General features: G+C 39.4%; 1 protein-coding gene across 1 annotated transcript; it reads right to left on the bottom strand.

The window, feature by feature from the left end:
- Positions 1-418: 418 nt before the first annotated feature.
- Positions 419-1,120, bottom strand: LOC149571124 (uncharacterized). Its single transcript, XM_089815678.1, has one exon. It carries the CDS (start codon positions 1,118-1,120, stop codon positions 419-421), a length of 702 nt encoding a protein of 233 aa, XP_089671804.1.
- Positions 1,121-19,038: the final 17,918 nt, after the last annotated feature.

Here is a 19,038-nt window from a genome sequence, read left to right as displayed (position 1 = left end):
GTCTCGACTCCTCCACTACTTCCCATAAGTCTTTCAAGAAAATAGAGCTTAAATTCTAAAAAAACAGAGCTGGAAAACCATCTGGTCCTGGTGCTTTGTCCCCTCCTAAACCCTTTAATGCTTGAGAGACTTCACATTCTGTAATTGGATCCATTAGGGCCCTGTTTTGTTCACCAGTTATTACTGTCAGAATAACACTCAACACCTCTTCAACCTCAGCACTGTCCCTTTCTGGCATCTGTCCTTTATGTGAGAAGAAATTTATAGCCTCTTGTTTTATTTCTTCACTATCCGTCTTTAAAACTCCATTCATATCTTTTATTTCATAGATTTTATTTGTTGCCCGCCTTATTTTTGCCGAATTATGGAAAAAAGTAGTATTCCTATCTCCATCTTTTAGCCATGTTTCTCTAGATTTCTAACACCAATAAATTTCCTCTTTGTTTAAGCAATCCTCAAGCTCCTTTTCAAGCCCTTTCTCCAATTTGCAATCATCCTCAAACATTCCACTTTCTATAACTTTGAGACTTAAAAAGTTTTTAACTTCACTTCTATATCCTTTTTTTTTATCAAAGATATTACCAAAGTGTTCCCTATTCCAGAATTTTAATTGCTCTTTTAGAAATTGTAACTTTTTAAAGAAAATAAAAGCTTTGTTACCTTTCCTTGGCGGGGCATTTTTCCACCAATCCGCAATCAGGTTTGAGAAACCTTCTGCTTTTAGCCACATTGCTTCAAATTTAAAGGGGCATCTATTTGGAGATTTTTCATCTTGAATTCGAAGAAAAATGGGAAAGTGATCTGAACCCTGGTAAGGTAGAATTTCTGCATCACATGACCAATTTGCTTCAGCCCAATTCCCTGCCACTAGAAACCTATCCAACTTTTCTGCTATATGCACAAAATCTTCCCTTCGGTTTGTCCACGTGAAGTCACCTTTTTTGAAATTTATATTTACTAATCCATTGTCATTTACAAAGTTGCTGAAATCTTTTTGACTCTCTGAAATCCATCCTTTGCCTCCCTTTTTGTCTTCCGGATTTAGAATGGCATTAAAATCCCCACCTAAAATTGTTACCTCATTTGGAAACTCCTGTACTTTTTCAGCTATTTTTCCCATAACTCTTTCTTCTCAGTATTTTTATTTGGTCCATACACATTTATCACCATAAATGACCAATGTAGGTTTTTAACAAAGATCTTTGCCCATTGCCAATTTGCATTTAACTTAGACTCCAAAATTGTGATTGTTTCAGGCTTCCAAAGTATAGCCAATCCACCTGAAGCTCCTTGTGCCCCTGTCAACAAACATTCCCATCTCCTAAATTTATTTTTAAAGCATCTTCTTTTATCTTGGTTTCCTGAAGAAAAACTAAATCTGGCTTCGATTGATCAAGACACCTTTTGATCAATCGAATTTTGTCAGGGGCATTGCAGCCCCTGACATTCCATGATAGGATTTTCATGGCTCCCGAGAAAAGGCCAAGCCTTTTCCCGATCTCAAAATTTTTGTTTGGCTTGCATCTTTGCCCGTCATTGCCAGCTTAACTTTGACTAGTTTTGGTCTTCGTTTTTTCTGGCTTCCAACATTCGGTTTCTGCTTTTTGGAGCTTGTTTGTTCTAAAGATCTCTCTGCCTGTATTCTTGGCATCTCTGTTAATCCAAGGTCATTTAATAGGTTCTCTTCTAAAGGTAAACCCATTTCCTCCATTCCACTACTGCTATCTAGGGCTTCCTCAAAAGAATCACTTAGATTTCTTTCCGAAGAGACTTCAATGTCTTTAAAAATTGTTTCATCATTACCTTCTAGATCCTTATTTCTCGGTGTTTCACACCCTCCACTCACTCCTCCTACTGGGGATTGCATCTTATTATTTCTGGATTCTACAAAACTTGCACTACACCTTCTTAGGTTTATAGGGTTGTCATTCATCCCTTGTTGGTCACCCTCTATACCCTGAAAGTTTCTCTGCACCTCCATTTCCCTTGGTTCACATTCTTCTTCCCATGGGGTTTCTAGTACTCTTTGGGTGGAGTTCTCTGTGACCCTTTTAACCCCTTCCTCCTCTCTATTCTGCATATCTCTAACCTCTAACTGTACTGGAGGATGCTGAATTTCTTCCTCAATGTTTGTGGGTATTTGGTCATTAGGGATCTGTGCCTGAAGCTTCTGTCCTTCTCCCATCTCTAAGAAATATAGGATTTTATCTACCTCCAAACCTTTCCCTTTCCTGCTACTGATATTCCAGGATACCTCTTTTGGATAATTTTTATCCTCACCTTCCCATTTCTCTACCTGCTGTTTCCAAACCCCATATTCCATGCTTAGGTTTACATAATCCGGGCATGGATTTCCTTCCTTTAACAAGATCAGTAGCCTTGGATGAGAGGAAGAGTCAACTTTATTAAGGACCATTTCTGACCTAACATATTCTCCTATTGTGTTTCCAATTTCCACCAGCACCTTTTCTCCCCAATATTCTACTGGTAAGTTGTGGAGATTGATCCAAATGGGGAATGACTGTAACTTCTCTTTGTTTGGATCAAAGTTTGGTGTCCACTCCTTTAAAATAATACCCTTTCCTTCTAGGAGATAGGGGTCGTTTCTCATGATGCCATCTTTATCAGATCTACTTGGTGCTATTCCCAAATAGAATCCATTTGCTAGGGTTTTGAATCTACATTCTACCCCCCATAGAGATCGGCTCCCCTGCCTAATAATAGAAACTGACGGCCATGGCCCTAACCACTTAAAGAAAAATGCTTTCTCTTTCATTTCATTAACCGATTCTAGCCAGTTTTCATTACTGATGCGGATTATAGACATTACCTCATAGGTGGCATTGTCCTCTTTGCTTTGAGAGCGCTCCTCCACTGCATCTTTCCCCCCCATGGCCGCTTTCTCCTACTGCTTCGGCCTGTAAAACTTGTGGGCAATTCTGGAATAGTCAAACTTATCAAACTTTTTATAAAACCAGTCATTTCCATTCCCTGTCTTGCTCCATCCCCATTTCTTTGCTTCATCCTGTCTTCTCTGTGGTAGATAAAACTGTCGCCGGTTTTGGTAGTAAGGTTTTTCTTTCTGCCCCCCATTCCACCTATACTGATTCATTGGCCATCTTTTAATGATTTTCTCATCATATGCCCATCCCTCATGGCGTTTGAATCCTGGATTCCACTCTGTGAACCTCTGGTGTACTCGCCTGTCTGTTGCAGGTGACCGTTGCCCCCAACGTTCAAACCTCGATCGCATCCGCTCTTGCTCCATTATAAATTATTTAGAAGCATCTTGAAATGAAATGATTTTTACTAATGTCCACGAGACCAAAGGTCTATGGGATCAAAAAGGGGATCTGCTAAATATCCATTAAATATCCTGCTGGGATTTTTCCAGGCTGTCACTTCTTTTGTGGAGCTGCATTAACAAGGTGGCCACTTTGTGAAGTCTTGGTCCCTCAAAAAACTTTTTAATATTGTTCGGATGTCTTCATATGCTGTACACTCCTTGATATAGTTGTAATGGGCACCCCTGGATGTCCATAAAAAACTAAACCAAATTGCTGAAAGGAATTATGTCAAACAGTTTGCATTCAACTTCTTATTTCTCCGTTTAATGTTTTAAACCCCTTATAATTCCGGAAATCAAACATTTATTGTTTGTTGTGTTTCGTGCATGGAATTGGTATCATACAACATAAACAAGAAAGCAACTATAATGATATGCAAAGTGGAAATGAACTGCTACTAACAAAATGTTATTTTCAGAATTCATAAAATCAAATACATAGCAGATTTATCAACTCACTAATTACTTCAGCAATATTGTCATAATACTCCAGCCCATGCTTACGAACTTGCTGCTACAATACTTTGTCCTCCAATCAGTCCACTACCTTCATAATACCATTCCCTCCAAGCGGCATAAGCGTCGGACAAGTAGTGAAGAAGATATGAGCAAAATATCAAATTTGCCTGTAGTCGGAAATGCAACTAAACTGCCTGATAATGAAGCCAATAAGAAAGAATTCCAAAGGCCAAACCCCAAGGGAATGACGTCTAGAATGTTACAAGAGAGGATAGACGTCCTCAAATGCCAAAAACAAAGCTGCAACTCACACACCAATTTCTTCTCATATTCAACCTGTCTAATGAAGCCACAAATGCTTCCTTTTATTCTATTCCCACGGGTCCCCTCAACTCTTATGGGCAATGTGGGATAAAAGATGTGTAATATAAAACATATATTAAAATACCCCTTATGTCTCCCTTGGGTACACATCACCATAAAATAAATATTAAAGTAACACTTTAATATTTTACAATTAAATTAGACGTTACTTTAATAAAACTTCAGGCATTAAAATGTATTAGCAATCGGACTCCGAATAATGCGAGTGATAGCTCATCGGAAAGCTCTCACCGAGGAGTATCGAATCCAATCACAAAAATTGACCTGCACTGTGTCCTGCCGACTTACTAAAAATAGTAAGTATGCCTGAAACTAAGTAAATCAACTTCGTTTTGGCCCAAACTGGAAATGACTAGGCCAAAACACTCCAAGATCCCATTAAACCCTTCGTTAGCCCTCGGGACCATGTAGAACAAGGCTAACGCGCACACACTTGGTCAACTGCTAAAATGGGGACATTACAGTCCGCCCCCCTTGAAATTGCTTGTCCTCAAGCAATCTCAGTCCAGCCTGCTGAATAACCTGCTCACTCTCCCATGTAGAATCTTCCTCCGGCAGGTCTTTCCATTTGACCAAATACTCCTTCACTATCCTGTTTCTAAGCTTCCTCTCTCTGGTATCCACAATAGCCTCAGGTACTAACACAAGCTTCCCCTCCTCATCCAAAGGGGGTAAATCTGCAGAAGGCACTACACTCTGACCAATGGCTTTCTTAAGCCTAGACACATGAAACACATTGTGCACTCGATTGCCCTCTGGAAGCTCAAGCTCATAGGCGACTTTGCCCACTTTGCGAATCACCCTGTAGGGACCATAAAATCTAGGTTTCAACTTTTCAGCTCCGCTCTTCTTGAGCGATGACTGTCTATATGGTTGTAGCCTCAAGTAAACCATATCCCCTACCTCGAAGCTACGCTCTATTCGGTGCTGATCAGCATACAATTTCTGTTGATTCTGGGCCTGTTGTATATTCTCTTTGAGCACTTTCAGGATGTCCTGACTATCCTGCAATAAGTTTTTGGCTTTGGGCACTCTACTGTCCCCCAAAACTAAATCCATGAAGCTAGGTGCTTCATAACCATAGAGTGCCATGAAAGGAGTCATCTTGATGGACATATGATAAGTGGTGTTATAACAATACTCTCCCATATGCAACCATCTGATCCAAGCCTTTTGTTGTGTAGTTACATAGTTCCTCAAATATCCTTCCGCCCATTTATTCACAATCTCTGTTTGCCCATCTGTTTGCGGATGATAACTAGTGCTAGGTGTAAGATCTGTACCACACAACCTAAACAACTCTTGCCAAAAAAACACTCATAAACTTACTATCCCGGTCGTTGACAATGAATCTGGGCAGCCCATGTAACCTGAATATCTCTTTAAAGAAAAGATCTGCCACCTGTGCTGCTGTGTAAGTGGACGGAATAGCAAAGAAGTGAGCAAACTTCGTCAAGCGGTCCACCACCACATAGATGCAATCCCTTCCCTGCACTCGTGGTAAACCAGTGATGAAGTCCATCAAAATACTTTCCCATTTCCTATCAGGAATGGGCAAGGGCTGTAATAAACCTGCAGGAAATGTGTGTTCTCCCTTATTCTGTTGACAAACCATACACTCCCTGACATACCTTTGAACATCATCCTTGAGCCCTTTCCATGAAAACCGCTCTCGGATCTGCCTGTAGGTCTTGAAGACCCCCGGATGTCCTGCTGTGGGTGCATCATGAAATGCCTTCAATATCGCCTCTCTCAAATGTGATGACGGAATCAAATAAACCCTGTCCTGAACTCTGATCAATCCATCTATCACCTCATAGCGATCATCCTGTATGGTACCTGAAATCAATCCAGAAGCCCAAGCATCTCCGACATACTCTGCTATAATCCGATCTCTCCAATCTCCTGAAATCTCTGCCAGAGCACATAAGTGAGGTCTCCGAGATAAGGCATCAGCCACCACATTTTTCTTACCTTTGACAAACTCTATGTCAAAGTCATAAGCTTGCAATTTAGTCACCCATTTTTGTTGCCGGTCATTAAGATCACGCTGGCTCATGAAGTATTTAATACTGTTGTGATCAGTCTTGATCACAAAACGTCCACCTACCAAATATGATTGAAATTTGGCCAATGCATGCATTATGGCCAACATCTCCCGGTCATAGACAGAATAACTTTTCTCAACTCCTCGGAGCTTCCTACTCTCGAATGCAATGGGATGCTTCTCCTGCATCAATACTGCTCCAATCCCATCACCTGATGCATCACAATGAAGCTCAAAAGGCTTTGTGAAATCCGGTAGAGCTAGAACTGGACATGAAGACATTACCTGCTTGAAATGCTCAAAACACCTCTGTGCTGCCCCTGTCCACACAAAGGCTCCTTTCCTGGTAAGATCTGTCAAGGGTGTAGCAATCTGTGAGAATCCCTTAACAAACCTTCTATAAAAACCACATAAACCAAAGAATCCCTTAAGCTGTGTAAGGTTTGTGGGAGTAGGCCACTCTACAATAGCTCTAATCTTTTCGGGATCAACCCGAACGCCATCTGCACTAATGATATGCCCCAGGTAAAGGAGCTCAGTCATGCCAAACTCACATTTAGATTCCTTGGCATACAATGACTCTCTCTCCAGAATAGATAACACCTCCTCCAGATGATGTAAGTGCTCCTCCCAGGTCTTACTGAAGACCAAGATGTCATCAAAGAAGATCAAGACAAATCTCCTCAGCTGCTTCCTGAATACCTGGTTCATACAACTTTGAAATGTAGCAGGTGCATTGGTTAGACCAAATGGCATAACCATGAACTCAAAGTGGCCATAGTGACATCGGAAGGCTGTTTTCTCAATGTCCTTTGCTCTCATCCTGATCTGATGGTATCCGGATCGCAAATCAATTTTGGTGAAGAAGCATGCCCCATGCAACTCATCAATCAGCTCATCAATCCTAGGAATGGGATACCTGTTTTTAATTGTTTTCTTATTCAGTGCCCTGTAATCGATGCACATGCGCATTGTCCCATCCTTCTTCTTTACCAATACTACTGCTGAAGCAAAAGGGCTCTTACTGGGCCTGACATGCCCCATCTCCAACAAATCCTTAATCGCCTTCTCTATCTCATCCTTGTGTTTCTTAGGATGACGATAGGGAGTAATCATAACTGGTTTGGCTCCCTCCTCGAGCTCAATAACATGTTCCATCCCTCTTTCAGGAGGAACCCCATGAGGAATATCGCTAAATACTTTAGTGTGTCTATCAAGTATCTTCTGGACATCTAGTGGATGACTCTTTTCTTGTGGCTCTGGTGAAGTTGGCATAATGTGGCACTCTGCCGCCCACTCTATGTCATCATGACGAAAAAGTCTCTGCATTCTCCTCAAGGACACTATTCTGCAACCTCCATCTGAAAGCCCTCTAAGTACCACAGTTCTCCCCTCATGCTGGAATCTCATCTCCAATTTCGCTAGATTGAGTGTGAACTCAACTAGTGAAGCCATCCATGTCATGCCGAGGCTGACATCATAATCTCCCATGTCCACAACATAGAACTCATCTTCCAACTCGTAGCCATCTCCAAACCTGATGCGAAGATTAGATATCTTCCGAGTGCATAATAACTTATCACCGTTAGCCACCATGACTCTAAACCCATCATGCTCCTCTGTCTGTAACCCTCTCCTGGCTACCAACTGTGCATCTATGAAGTTATGTGTAGCCCCAGTGTCAATAAGTGATATCACTTTCTGCCCCTGGATAGTACCCCTAACCTTAAATGTGATTGCCTTTTGGGCCCCTGTCAAGCGTGCCAACGATCTATCATCCTTAGGAATGTTGCTCTCCTCTATAGTGTTACCCTCATCTGAATCGGAGTGCTGATCCTCCCCTTCTGACTCTGACTCTTCTGCTGAAAAATACTCCATTTGATTTGCCTTGGCCTTGAGAGAACATTTATGAGATAAGTCCCAAGGCTCTCTACAATGGAAGCACAGCTTCTTCTTTCGAAGTTCATTCAAGGTTTCATTGTCTAGTCCTTTTGATCCTTCTTTGGGTTTGCTATACTCTTTCTGAAATGATTTTTTGTCTTTGTCCTTGCGGTAGGAAGAATCTGTTGAATGGTTTTTTCCTTTGTATGCCGAAGGGGCTAAATCTCGTGCCTTTTTAGTTGCTTCAGCTAACGTGAGTGGATCATGTCCCTTCACCCAACCTCGTAATGGAGCAGCAAGACCATCACAAAATAACACCACCAATCTCCTAGGAGAGATATCAGTAACAAGTACAAACAAGCGCTAAATCTCGGCAATGTAAGCATCCACAGAACCTAACTGTTTTAACTGTGCTAGCTCCTTAAAATGTAACTCGGGATCCTTAGTGTCAAATCTCCCAATCAATGTTTCGGTGAATTCCTCATAGGATGTAATCTGATTATGCCCCAAAGTCACCATGCCATGATGCCACCATTCATGTGCAACGCCATCCAAGTGCATAGCCGCATACTTGATAGCCTCCTCCTCAGGCATAGGATTAAGCTGCAAGTATGTATCTACCTTCTGCACCCAAGCTCATGCAGTCATCTTCCCTAAAGCATCATAATAAGGTAAAGAAAGTTTTCCAACTTTCTTCCTCAGCTCAAAGTTTTGATTCCTCCCTCCTGCTTTAGGCATGTGTCTCATCCTCAAGTCCATATAATCTCTAAGAGAAATATCCGCCTGAAACTCTGGTCCACTAGCCTCCCAGTCCCTCCTGAACTGATCCTGTAACTCGGTAATCTGCGGTTCGTTTACTGGATGAACCGGATCTCTGGGTGGAAAAGTGGGTAGAAGAGGTCTCGAGCTCACAGTCCGTGCTGGGCGTGCAACGTGTCTAAAGTTATCAGCCTCATTCCCATTATTGCCGTGTCCATTATTACCATTAATGTTATTCTGAGGACCATTGTTGTTGCCTTGGCCTTCATGGTTATTGTTTCCCCCGTTGTTATTGTTTCCCTCGTTGTTATTGTTTCTGTTGTTGGCATCACCTGGATCAATATTGACACCCATCTGTCTAGCCATGAGCTGCAACATCATGTCCATTCGCCTATTCTGCTCCTGCTGCATACGCTGCCCCTGCTCTAATGTATCCAGTAACTGTCGGAACAGTACCTCCCCTTGATCTGGACTAGCATTTCTGCCTCCGCCTAATCCTGTATTCCTGTCATCTCGATCACCCATATTATTGTCCTGATCACAGAATATCTCCTCTGTGTCTGTATGGTTGAATTCAATGTCCCCCTGCACGGATGTACTAGACTGTTTGCTTTGCAAGTCTGAAATCCGATTTTGTCTTGCTCTGGTATCGCGGAAATTATAAGACCCCTGTCGCATGCTCAAACATAAATGCTTAGCCTGTGTTTTTTTTACTTACTTTTCCCTCTATCCGGCTGTTCCAAATTCCCTATAAGACCTCCACAGGATGGCAGGACTTATAGCTCTGATACCACTGTAATGGGCACCCCTGGATGTCCATAAAAAACTAAACCAAATTGCTAAAAGGAATTATGTCAAACAGTTTGCATTTAACTTCTTTTTTCTCCGTTTAATGTTGTAAACCCCTTATAATTTCGAAAATCAAACATTTATTGTTTGTTGTGTTTCGTGCATGGAATTGGTATCATACAACATAAACAAGAAAGCAACTACAATGATATGCAAAGTGGAAATGAACTGCTGCTAACAAAATGTTATTTTCAGAATTCATAAAATCAAATACATAGCAGATTTATCAACTCACTAATTACTTCAGCAATATTGTCATAATACTCCAGCCCATGCTTACGAACTTGCTGCTACAATACTTTGTCCTCCAATCAGTCCACTACCTTCATAATACCATTCCCTCCAAGCGGCATAAGCGTCGGACAAGTAGTGAAGAAGATATGAGCAAAATATCAAATTTCCCTGTAGTTGGAAATGCAACTAAACTGCCTGATAATGAAGCCAATACGAAAGAATTCCAAAGGCCAAACCCCAAGGGAATGACGTCTAGAATGTTACAAGAGAGGATAGACGTCCTCAAATGCCAAAAACAAAGCTGCAACTCACACACCAATTTCTTCTCATATTCAACCTGTCTAATGAAGCCACAAATGCTTCCTTTTATTCTATTCCCACGGGTCCCCTCAACTCTTATGGGCAATGTGGGATAAAAGATGTGTAATATAAAACATATATTAAAATACCCCTTATGTCTCCCTTGGGTACACATCACCATAAAATAAATATTAAAGTAACACTTTAATATTTTACAATTAAATTAGACGTTACTTTAATAAAACTTTAGGCATTAAAATGTATTAGCAATCGGACTCCGAATAATGCGAGTGATAGCTCATCGGAAAGCTCTCACCGAGGAGTATCGAATCCAATCACCAAAATTGACCTGCACTGTGTCCTGCCGACTTACTAAAAATAGTAAGTATGCCTGAAACTAAGTAAATCAACTTCGTTTTGGCCCAAACTGGAAATGACTAGGCCAAAACACTCCAAGATCCCATTAAACCCTTCGTTAGCCCTCGGGACCATGTAGAACAAGGCTAACGTGCACACACTTGGTCAACTGCTAAAATGGAGACATTACAATAGTGCCATTCGGTCTCCATTGCACCCTCGGTACAAAACCTACATATTCTCTCCTCCCTCCTTTCTTTAAGGCCTATCTGGTTGAAGGAATTGCCGAATGCGACATTCACTAATGCTGGAATAAGCCCACTTCTAGAATTCATGCATTCTTAAAATAATTTCTAGAATATTATATAGACTTGTTTGGTTGAATTGGAAGAGGAGTTGAAAGATGCATCTTCTATATTTGGTTGCAAGAATTGAAATTGGAATTGGAATAAGTATTTTTTAAATTGTAACAATTTGAGCATCAAACAACATTAACAAGTCTTTTTGGAGTTGGGCTTGCCCACTACATTTGAAAAAAATCTTTGGAATAAGTTTTTTTTTATAAATTTTAATAATTTGAGCATCAAACAACATTAACAAGTCTTTTCGGAGTTGGGCTTGCTCAATACATTTGAAACAAATCTGTTCAAACTCCTTGACTATTCCTCTATCGTAGCCTATCTCACCATATTTGACCAAAAAATAACTTACCTCCAATAATTTGGCGCATGGAACTAGGGTCGGAGCCAATGAGATACAAAATTTGGTTTTTTTTTAAAATGGAATAGGAATAAGCTATTCCTATTTCGCCTTTTATGTAGGAATTCTGTTATGCTCATTTTGGGCCAAATTAGAATTAGTAAATTCTAATTCTACTTTTCGTGTCTGCAACCAAATGCTGAATTTTCAAATTCTGGCAGTTGGATTTGCCTATTCCCATTGAATTCTGACTACCAAACGGGCCCTGGGATCTTCAATATGTTGGTTTCACACCTCAAGTGATGTGAATGAAACCTTTCTTTGGTAGCTTGAAAGGAACCCTTTTATAATCTAGAAGTTGCAAACTAATATTCGTTCTCTCTTGTAGATTTAATCTTAGAAATCATGGAGTGTGTTGGAGAGTCACCCAATCGGCTCTAGACTTTCCCAAATTTGAGGAAAGTATTTTGACTTGACAAATTTGTTGGGTGGAGATCAAGATTTTATTCATCTTGCCATTGAATTCATGGTGTCATAGAAAAGTAGGTTTTCTTTTCCTTTTGGGCAAATTTTGAGAAATCTTGAAGGGTTTAAAGTTGTCTGTTCTTTGAGGTAGTCAAAATAGTAGGGCACTTTGGGCCAATTGTGTCCTTGACATTGAAAGCTTCTATAAGGTTCGTAGATTTGTTAAATTTACTCCTTTTTCTAAGAGGTACTCATTTTTTTTTTCACTTGGTTGAAATTTGTATGACCACATGGATCCATGCCAATCGTAAGGTATGCATAATCTAAAAAATAAGCACTTTGTTAACAATCATTAGCTTTTTCCCACTTGGTTACATTAACCATTTGTTACAGGTGGCCAAGAGCTTCATTCATGGTATATTGACTTCTACATTCCATTTTTTAATAAAACAATTATATTGTGCAAATTGAATTTAGATTTTGAGTAAGGACCAAATGCCTTGGGTTGTGTCCACATTAGTGAAAGATCACATCATTCTACTCGGTGTGATTGGTGTCCACTACACACCAGATTTTGTGTCCATTACAGGTTATGACACCCAAATTGTGTGTTGCTAATTTGTTTTTTGTAGGATGAGTTATACGTATGAGTCACTTGGTGTTGGAGTCATTTAGCCACCAAGGCCTTTTTAACCCTCTATGTGTCTGTGGGGGGTTTATTTATTAGTCCCTGCCTTTTTAAGGTAGGGATTAATGTTTTCATTGAACCCTCTTTCGTCCCTAATTTATTTATTTTTTGCTTGGACAATGTCATAGTATAATGTTCCCAGACAAAAGATTTAAAAAACAAATATGATGTGGTTATTGCTAATTTGTGATTGGACGAAACGGAAATTAGCGGGGTTTACAGGCATTTTCAAATTTTAAAATTGGAATAAATTCCCTCAGCAGGCATTAAAAGGCATTGATCATAGCCATTATGAAAGGATAGAAATGCATTTATGGCATGTCAGAAAGCATGAAACAATTAATTGTTCCGTAAAGGCCAACAACTGTAGAATATACCATATATTTTTTCGTTGTAAGAAATGGCGGTTTAAGTTTTCTGCAGATATTTGGGTTTTCTAAAACTTTTCTTTTGCTGAAAACTATGTTTCCCCTCCGCATTGAAATCCTGTACGCGAAATATTAGAAAAGAGAACAACGGTAAGAGATTTGCCTCTACGTCTCAATGGATTCGCTCCAAGCGAGGGCGTTTTCCGCTGTCTTGATTATTATGAAATTCTGTCTTTGTTCCTAATATGTTTTGTATAAGTATTTACCGCTAGTTTCTGTCAATATTTCTCTTTCTGCTCTGGACGGTGCTGCTCTTTTCATTTGTGACGAGCTGCGAAAAAGCAAATGCGTCGCCTATAGAGAAGCCTTCTGCTACGGAATTGCTGAATTTCCCCAATCCGCCATTAGCGATCTCCATTACGTACTACTTACTTTCACTATTCCTCTCTTTTTATGCATATTTTCCTTTCGTATAGCTTTGAATTGAACCATCATGAGTTTTTATCCTTGATTTGGATTGGAATCATTTTGTCAAATTTTTTTGCTTCATCGAACATTCTATTTGGACTGTTTTGCCATCAGATTAAGTGGTTTTTAGAAGTCGCTTAGTTAAGAGCAGATAAAGTAGGCCAGAGCAGATATTGCACAACTGTTTGAGCTAACACAGAAGGCAGTTGACAAACTGTTTTTGCTCCAATGAAACGGAAGGGAAGGACTCAGGCTCGACCAGAGCCCTTGTTTTATTTTTTTAGCTCATAATTGAACAGGTGATGGCTAATTTTTCCAATTGAAATAAATATTATCATAAAGTTTTTCTCATGAGTTTTCTTGTAATGCAAGTAACATTCTAGAATTTGGTTTTTTGCATATATTTATAGTTGTTTAAAGTCAAATCTTTATTTTAACTCGCTAATAATTTTTTGCCACTATCTTTGATTTTATGGTGTTAGAAATGTATTTTTAAGCTTATTTATGACATCCATGCACTCTTTTAGATCTTGCCCGAGTATATGTTTCATTGAATTTATCAATTTTTGCATCGCAATGGATGACTCAGGTGTCTTAATAGTTGGGAGATGTTGTGTTGATCTATTCACTTTATTTCAACTATATTTTATGAAATTGCTTTTTGATTTATGAATTGAGGCGAATCGTTATTGTAATTATAGGTCATTCAACTTATAGGTCATGAACATGCAAGACAGAGAGGTCAAGGAAAGGCAGCTTAGGGCATCCAATATAATTATCAAGGGAATAAAAGACTACAGGGAAGGCGAACATACCCTTGACCTAACGAGGGATTTCCTACAAGATGTGTTGTTGTGGCAAGGACAAATCTGCCAAGCTTGGAGGGTTGGCAAACCACACGCTAAGAGAAATAGGCCAATCAAGGTAGTCATGCTCAGCATTAGCGAGAAACAAAATCTACTTAACAAAAAACAGCTCTTGAGGGGTTCTCGCTTCGTTTTAGAGGAGGATTTAACTATGAGACAGCAAGTAGAAAGAAGGATGGAAATGGAAAAAATCAGAACAGCTAGAAATGAAGGCAAAAGAGCTTGGATGTTCAAGGGAAAAGCAGTTATTGCTCATTTTGGCCATCGCTACAATGAAGGGCAGTAAGAAGGCAACAAAGGTGCAACAAAAAACACCTTAACAGGCAGCGATACAACAAGATCCATAATCACACCTAGCGATAATAACTCAACTTCGAGTCTTTCACATCAAAATAAATAGCAATCAAGCTTAGCCCAGGCGTCCTTAAGTTTAGTTTGTTGGAATTGCAGAGGTTATCCGTGGAGGCGTGGGCCTAGGTTAGGGCCTATTGTGGAAGGCAAAGACATTATTTGTCTCATAGAGACACATGAGCATGAGGGATGTAAGACCCCATTGTTTGAAGGATACTGGAAGATGGTAGTGTGGAATGAGGCAGCGGGAAATGGTAAAGGTCATGGAGGTATAATGGTTCTAGTAAAAGAAAGAGAAGGTCGTGTCATTCAGCTGGAAAAGACTGATTCTAATAAACAATTTATATGGCTCAAAATCGTGAAAAATAACACTCTTCTCAGGATTGCAGCTTGTTACTTTGCTCCACAAGTATCTAAAATTTATAAAAAGTGTGGTTTAGATCACAATGACCCTTATGCTACGTTAAAGAAAGATGTTGTTGTTTTTTCACAACGTGGGGATGTCCTTCTTGTTGGAGATTTCAATGCTAGGACAACAAATTGGCAAGCAAGTATTTTCAGCTCCGAAGTAAATGATAACCCTATTTGGCTCACATAAGAGAGAAATCATCAATGGGATAGAATATCCGAAGATGCTAAAGGCTGCAATCATTTTGGGGAAGAATTGATCACTTTGTGTGGCACATTTGATCTAATAATCTGTAATGGTTTGGCTAGATGGGTTAAGTCGGGCAATTTCACTTGCAACACATACAACGGGGCAAGTGTGGTAGATTATGTAATTTGTTCGCAGCATTTGTATAGCAATATTAAAGAAGTTGAAATTGGAGAGCACATTTGGGATCTCAAATCAGATCATAGACCGCTGTACGTAAATTTGTATTGGGCAAAGGATAGGAGGATTGGGGCAAAAATCCAAGGCCCTCAACACCCACCTTCTCAGGGCAGAATTTTGTTAACTTCAGAAAATAGTAACACTTTCAGGGCTACTCTTGAGGAACTTTGTATGGGACACCCTATGTATAAGCATGGTGTTAACAGTCATGATTTATCAAATCTGATTCACGAGGCTCTTTCAAAATGCAAGAGAGCAAAAAATAGAAAATCTGAAACTAATTGTTTTCCAGCCAATGCATGGTTTGATAAGGAATGCAAGAGGGCTAGGAGAAATCTAAGGGAGTCAAATTAAACTAACCTTGACATTAAGACCTACAAACAGATCCTAAAGAAGAAAAAAATCGATTTTATGTCCACAAGGAGAGAGGAGCTAATTTTCTTGGGCAGAAATAACCCCAAACGTTTTTGGAAAGAACTCCAACCAAGGAGGAAGCAAACTGAAAATAATATTACTGCCACCCAATGGTTTGATTATGCTAAGAAACTTTATGAACAAGAGCGTGGAGTGGGACAGCCACCTTTGGTCAATGATACCACAAATATTTTTACTGTGCAAGAGATAGAGACAGGGATTAAGAAGTTGGGTGGAGGCAAAGAAAAAGACCTTGTTGCGCTTCAAGCTGAATATTTGAAGTGGGGTATGAAAACTCTTGCACCGCACATCACTGAAATCTTCAACAAAATCTGCCAGGAAGGGTTTTCGAAAGATTGGACAATCAGCCTTGCAATACCACTTTTTAAGAGTGGTGATGTTAACAATCCCTCCAACTACAGGACTATAATGATCAATCCCCTCTTTGCTAAACTTTTTGGCAGTATGATAGAAACTAGGATCAGCAAATGGGCAGAAGAAAATCATAAACGTGCTAAAGGGCAAGCTGGTTTTAGGCCAAAGCACTCGACAGTGGATCACTGTGTCACTCTGAGACACATTATTGAAAAAGAGTGGGAGAAAAAGGAAGAGGTTTTTTGTTGCTTTGTTGACTTCAAAAAGGCTTTTGATACCATTCCAAGAGACAAGCTTTGGTTAAGGATGGAAGAATTGGGGATTCCTAGGCATCTCAGAGCTGCTGCTCATAGGATGTACGAAGAGGTGAAAGTCAAAATCAGAACTTCAGATGGCATTTCAGAATGTTTTAGGAGCGATATCGGGGTCAAACAGGGCTGCCCTTTATCCCCTACTTTATTTGGTTTATATATTGACAAACTGGAAGAGTGGTTAAACATGCAAAAGCGTGAAGGCATTCAGCTAGGGGAATTTGTTATAAAGCTACTCCTATATGCGGACGACCTCATTTTAATTGCCAAATCTGCTTGTGGTTTGCAAGACCATCTATCTTCTCTTGAGCGCTTTTTTAGAATGGTGGGGATGCAGGTCAATATCAGCAAAACCAAGGTTATGATTTTCTCTAATAATAAAAAAACAGCATCAACATGAATTTTATTACAATGGAAGTGTTCTCGAAGAAGTTGCGGAATATAAATACCTTGGAATCGATTTCAACAAAAAACTAAGCTGATCTAGCTGCAGGTATAAAAGGACATTAGGTGGATGGAAGGCTTTCTACGCTCTTCAGAATAGGTGCCGTGAAACGGAGTTGTGGGATTGGAAAACTATTCAAACCTTGTTCGGTCTTCTTGTGCTGCCAGTTGTTCTTTATGGGTGTGAATTATGGGCCAGCAACACTACTATAGCACAATGGAAACAAATCGAAGGAATCCAAAAGCGCTTGATTACAAGCAAGTTTAAAATTAAAAGCACTGTTCCATATGACATCATGCTAAGTGAAATGGGGGCTGCGCCTATCAAGGCACTTGCTATGGTTCGCCTTTTAAGCTATCTAAAAAGAATCAAAAAAATGGAAAAGGATAGATGGCCGAAAGTTGTCTTTAGGGACACACTATGTAAGCAAAAAAGGACATGGATGCAACAAAACATCAAGTGGATGAGTAAATGGAATATTCATTTCAATATGTGCCCCACAAATAATAAAGAAATAAAGGTCTTTGTTATGGAGAAATTCTACAAGAGAAATTGGGGAAGCGAGATTGGGAGGAAGAAACTATATTATATAAATGAGTTCAACCCCACTTGTGATCAACTCGAAAAAGCGTACATAGGAGCCAACATTTCTTGGAGAGCTAAAATTCTTATTGCTCAGCTGAGAACCAACTCTCACCAACTTCGTTGTGAGACCGGGCGTTGGAAGAGGCCAAAGGACGCTTGGGAAGAGAGAATTTGCAGATTTTGCAACTCTGGGAAAGTGGAAACTGAACAACACTTTATTCTAGAATGTGAGGCCTACAAGGATAGCAGGGATAAGTTTGCGGATACTATATGTGACAATTCTTGGCATATCCTGTTCAACGAAGAGTACATTGAGCAATTGGGGGGGCTCATCATTAGTCTACACAAGAGGCGAACAATGCTACTTAAGTCTGCTTGAGTTGTCTTGCTGTCCCATAGGCTATTTTTAGCCTCGTGGACATTAAATTTTTATCTATCTATCTATCTTGTCATTGTGTAATCCCCTTGACCAAAGACAAATGAGTCATGATAAAAATGCATTGTAACACATTTTATGTGGCATAATATTTTTCTTCATCTTTATAGATTCTTTCATTAGCCAAATACGCAATTGAAGAACTTTGTTTACGGTAATAAAAAAGATCATGTTACAAGAATAATTGGTAGTAGTTTTTAGTGCAAGCATCTCCAAAGATACCTACTATCAAGTTATAGGAATCATGTGATTGTACACAATTTATACTAAGATTTGGAAGATCTTTTGAGATCCACGTATTCCTCTATTCCCAAATGATCATGTTTAAAATTGTCTTGTTGCACTTGATGATGTTGACAATCTTCCTTGTGATGATGATACCTTAAAGGAACTTGAATATTATATAAAACATTTTTTCATTGAATCATCAACAAAATATCAATGCATGATTTCAATTTAAGAAATAGGTGTTCCAAGAAAGAGGCATACAAAATAAAAATTTAACTAATCGAGTAGTTAGATGAATATTTAGGAAGCTAAAATAAGAGCAAGCACACTAAGGTCCAAGGAGACATGAGATTTGCAAGGGAAAAAAAATCTCAAATTTATGTACATAGAAAAATCCTAAAAAGTGTGTGTGTGTGTGTGTGAGTGTGTGTGTGAGAGAGAGAGATGTGAGGGAGTAACTTCTAAGTTCAAGAATGCCATCTAACATCTTATGTGTGCTATGAAGTAAAACTTAGTTCTTAACACCTCCTTAAGGTTTACTTGTCCCAATTCTAAGGATTTCATCTAAACATCTTATGCACTCATAAGGAGAGAATCTATTATTTCATGAGAGCGGAAACAAAAGAAAGGAATTGTAGACACTCGTTAAAAATATTCCTACAAGAGGCAAAATAAAAGAAATTAATTTTAACAACTAAATATTTATGTTACAATTAGTAGCTTCTAGATTAGATTGTGTGTATAGTTTTACCATCAACATTTCATTTCACACTCAATGAGCCATCACTAGAATGCATGAAAGTAAGAGATGCATAATAAAATATGGATCACTGAGTGTGACCTAAAACGTTGATGAAAAAAATATACACACAATCTAATCCAGAAGCT

This window comes from Cupressus sempervirens, chromosome 2 (assembly GCF_028749045.1).
Source record: "Cupressus sempervirens isolate cs-2001-9-10 chromosome 2, ASM2874904v1, whole genome shotgun sequence".
Taxonomy (NCBI): domain Eukaryota; kingdom Viridiplantae; phylum Streptophyta; class Pinopsida; order Cupressales; family Cupressaceae; genus Cupressus; species Cupressus sempervirens.
The sequence above is the reverse complement of the archived record's forward strand: the minus strand, read 5'-3'. Positions and strand labels throughout refer to the sequence as shown.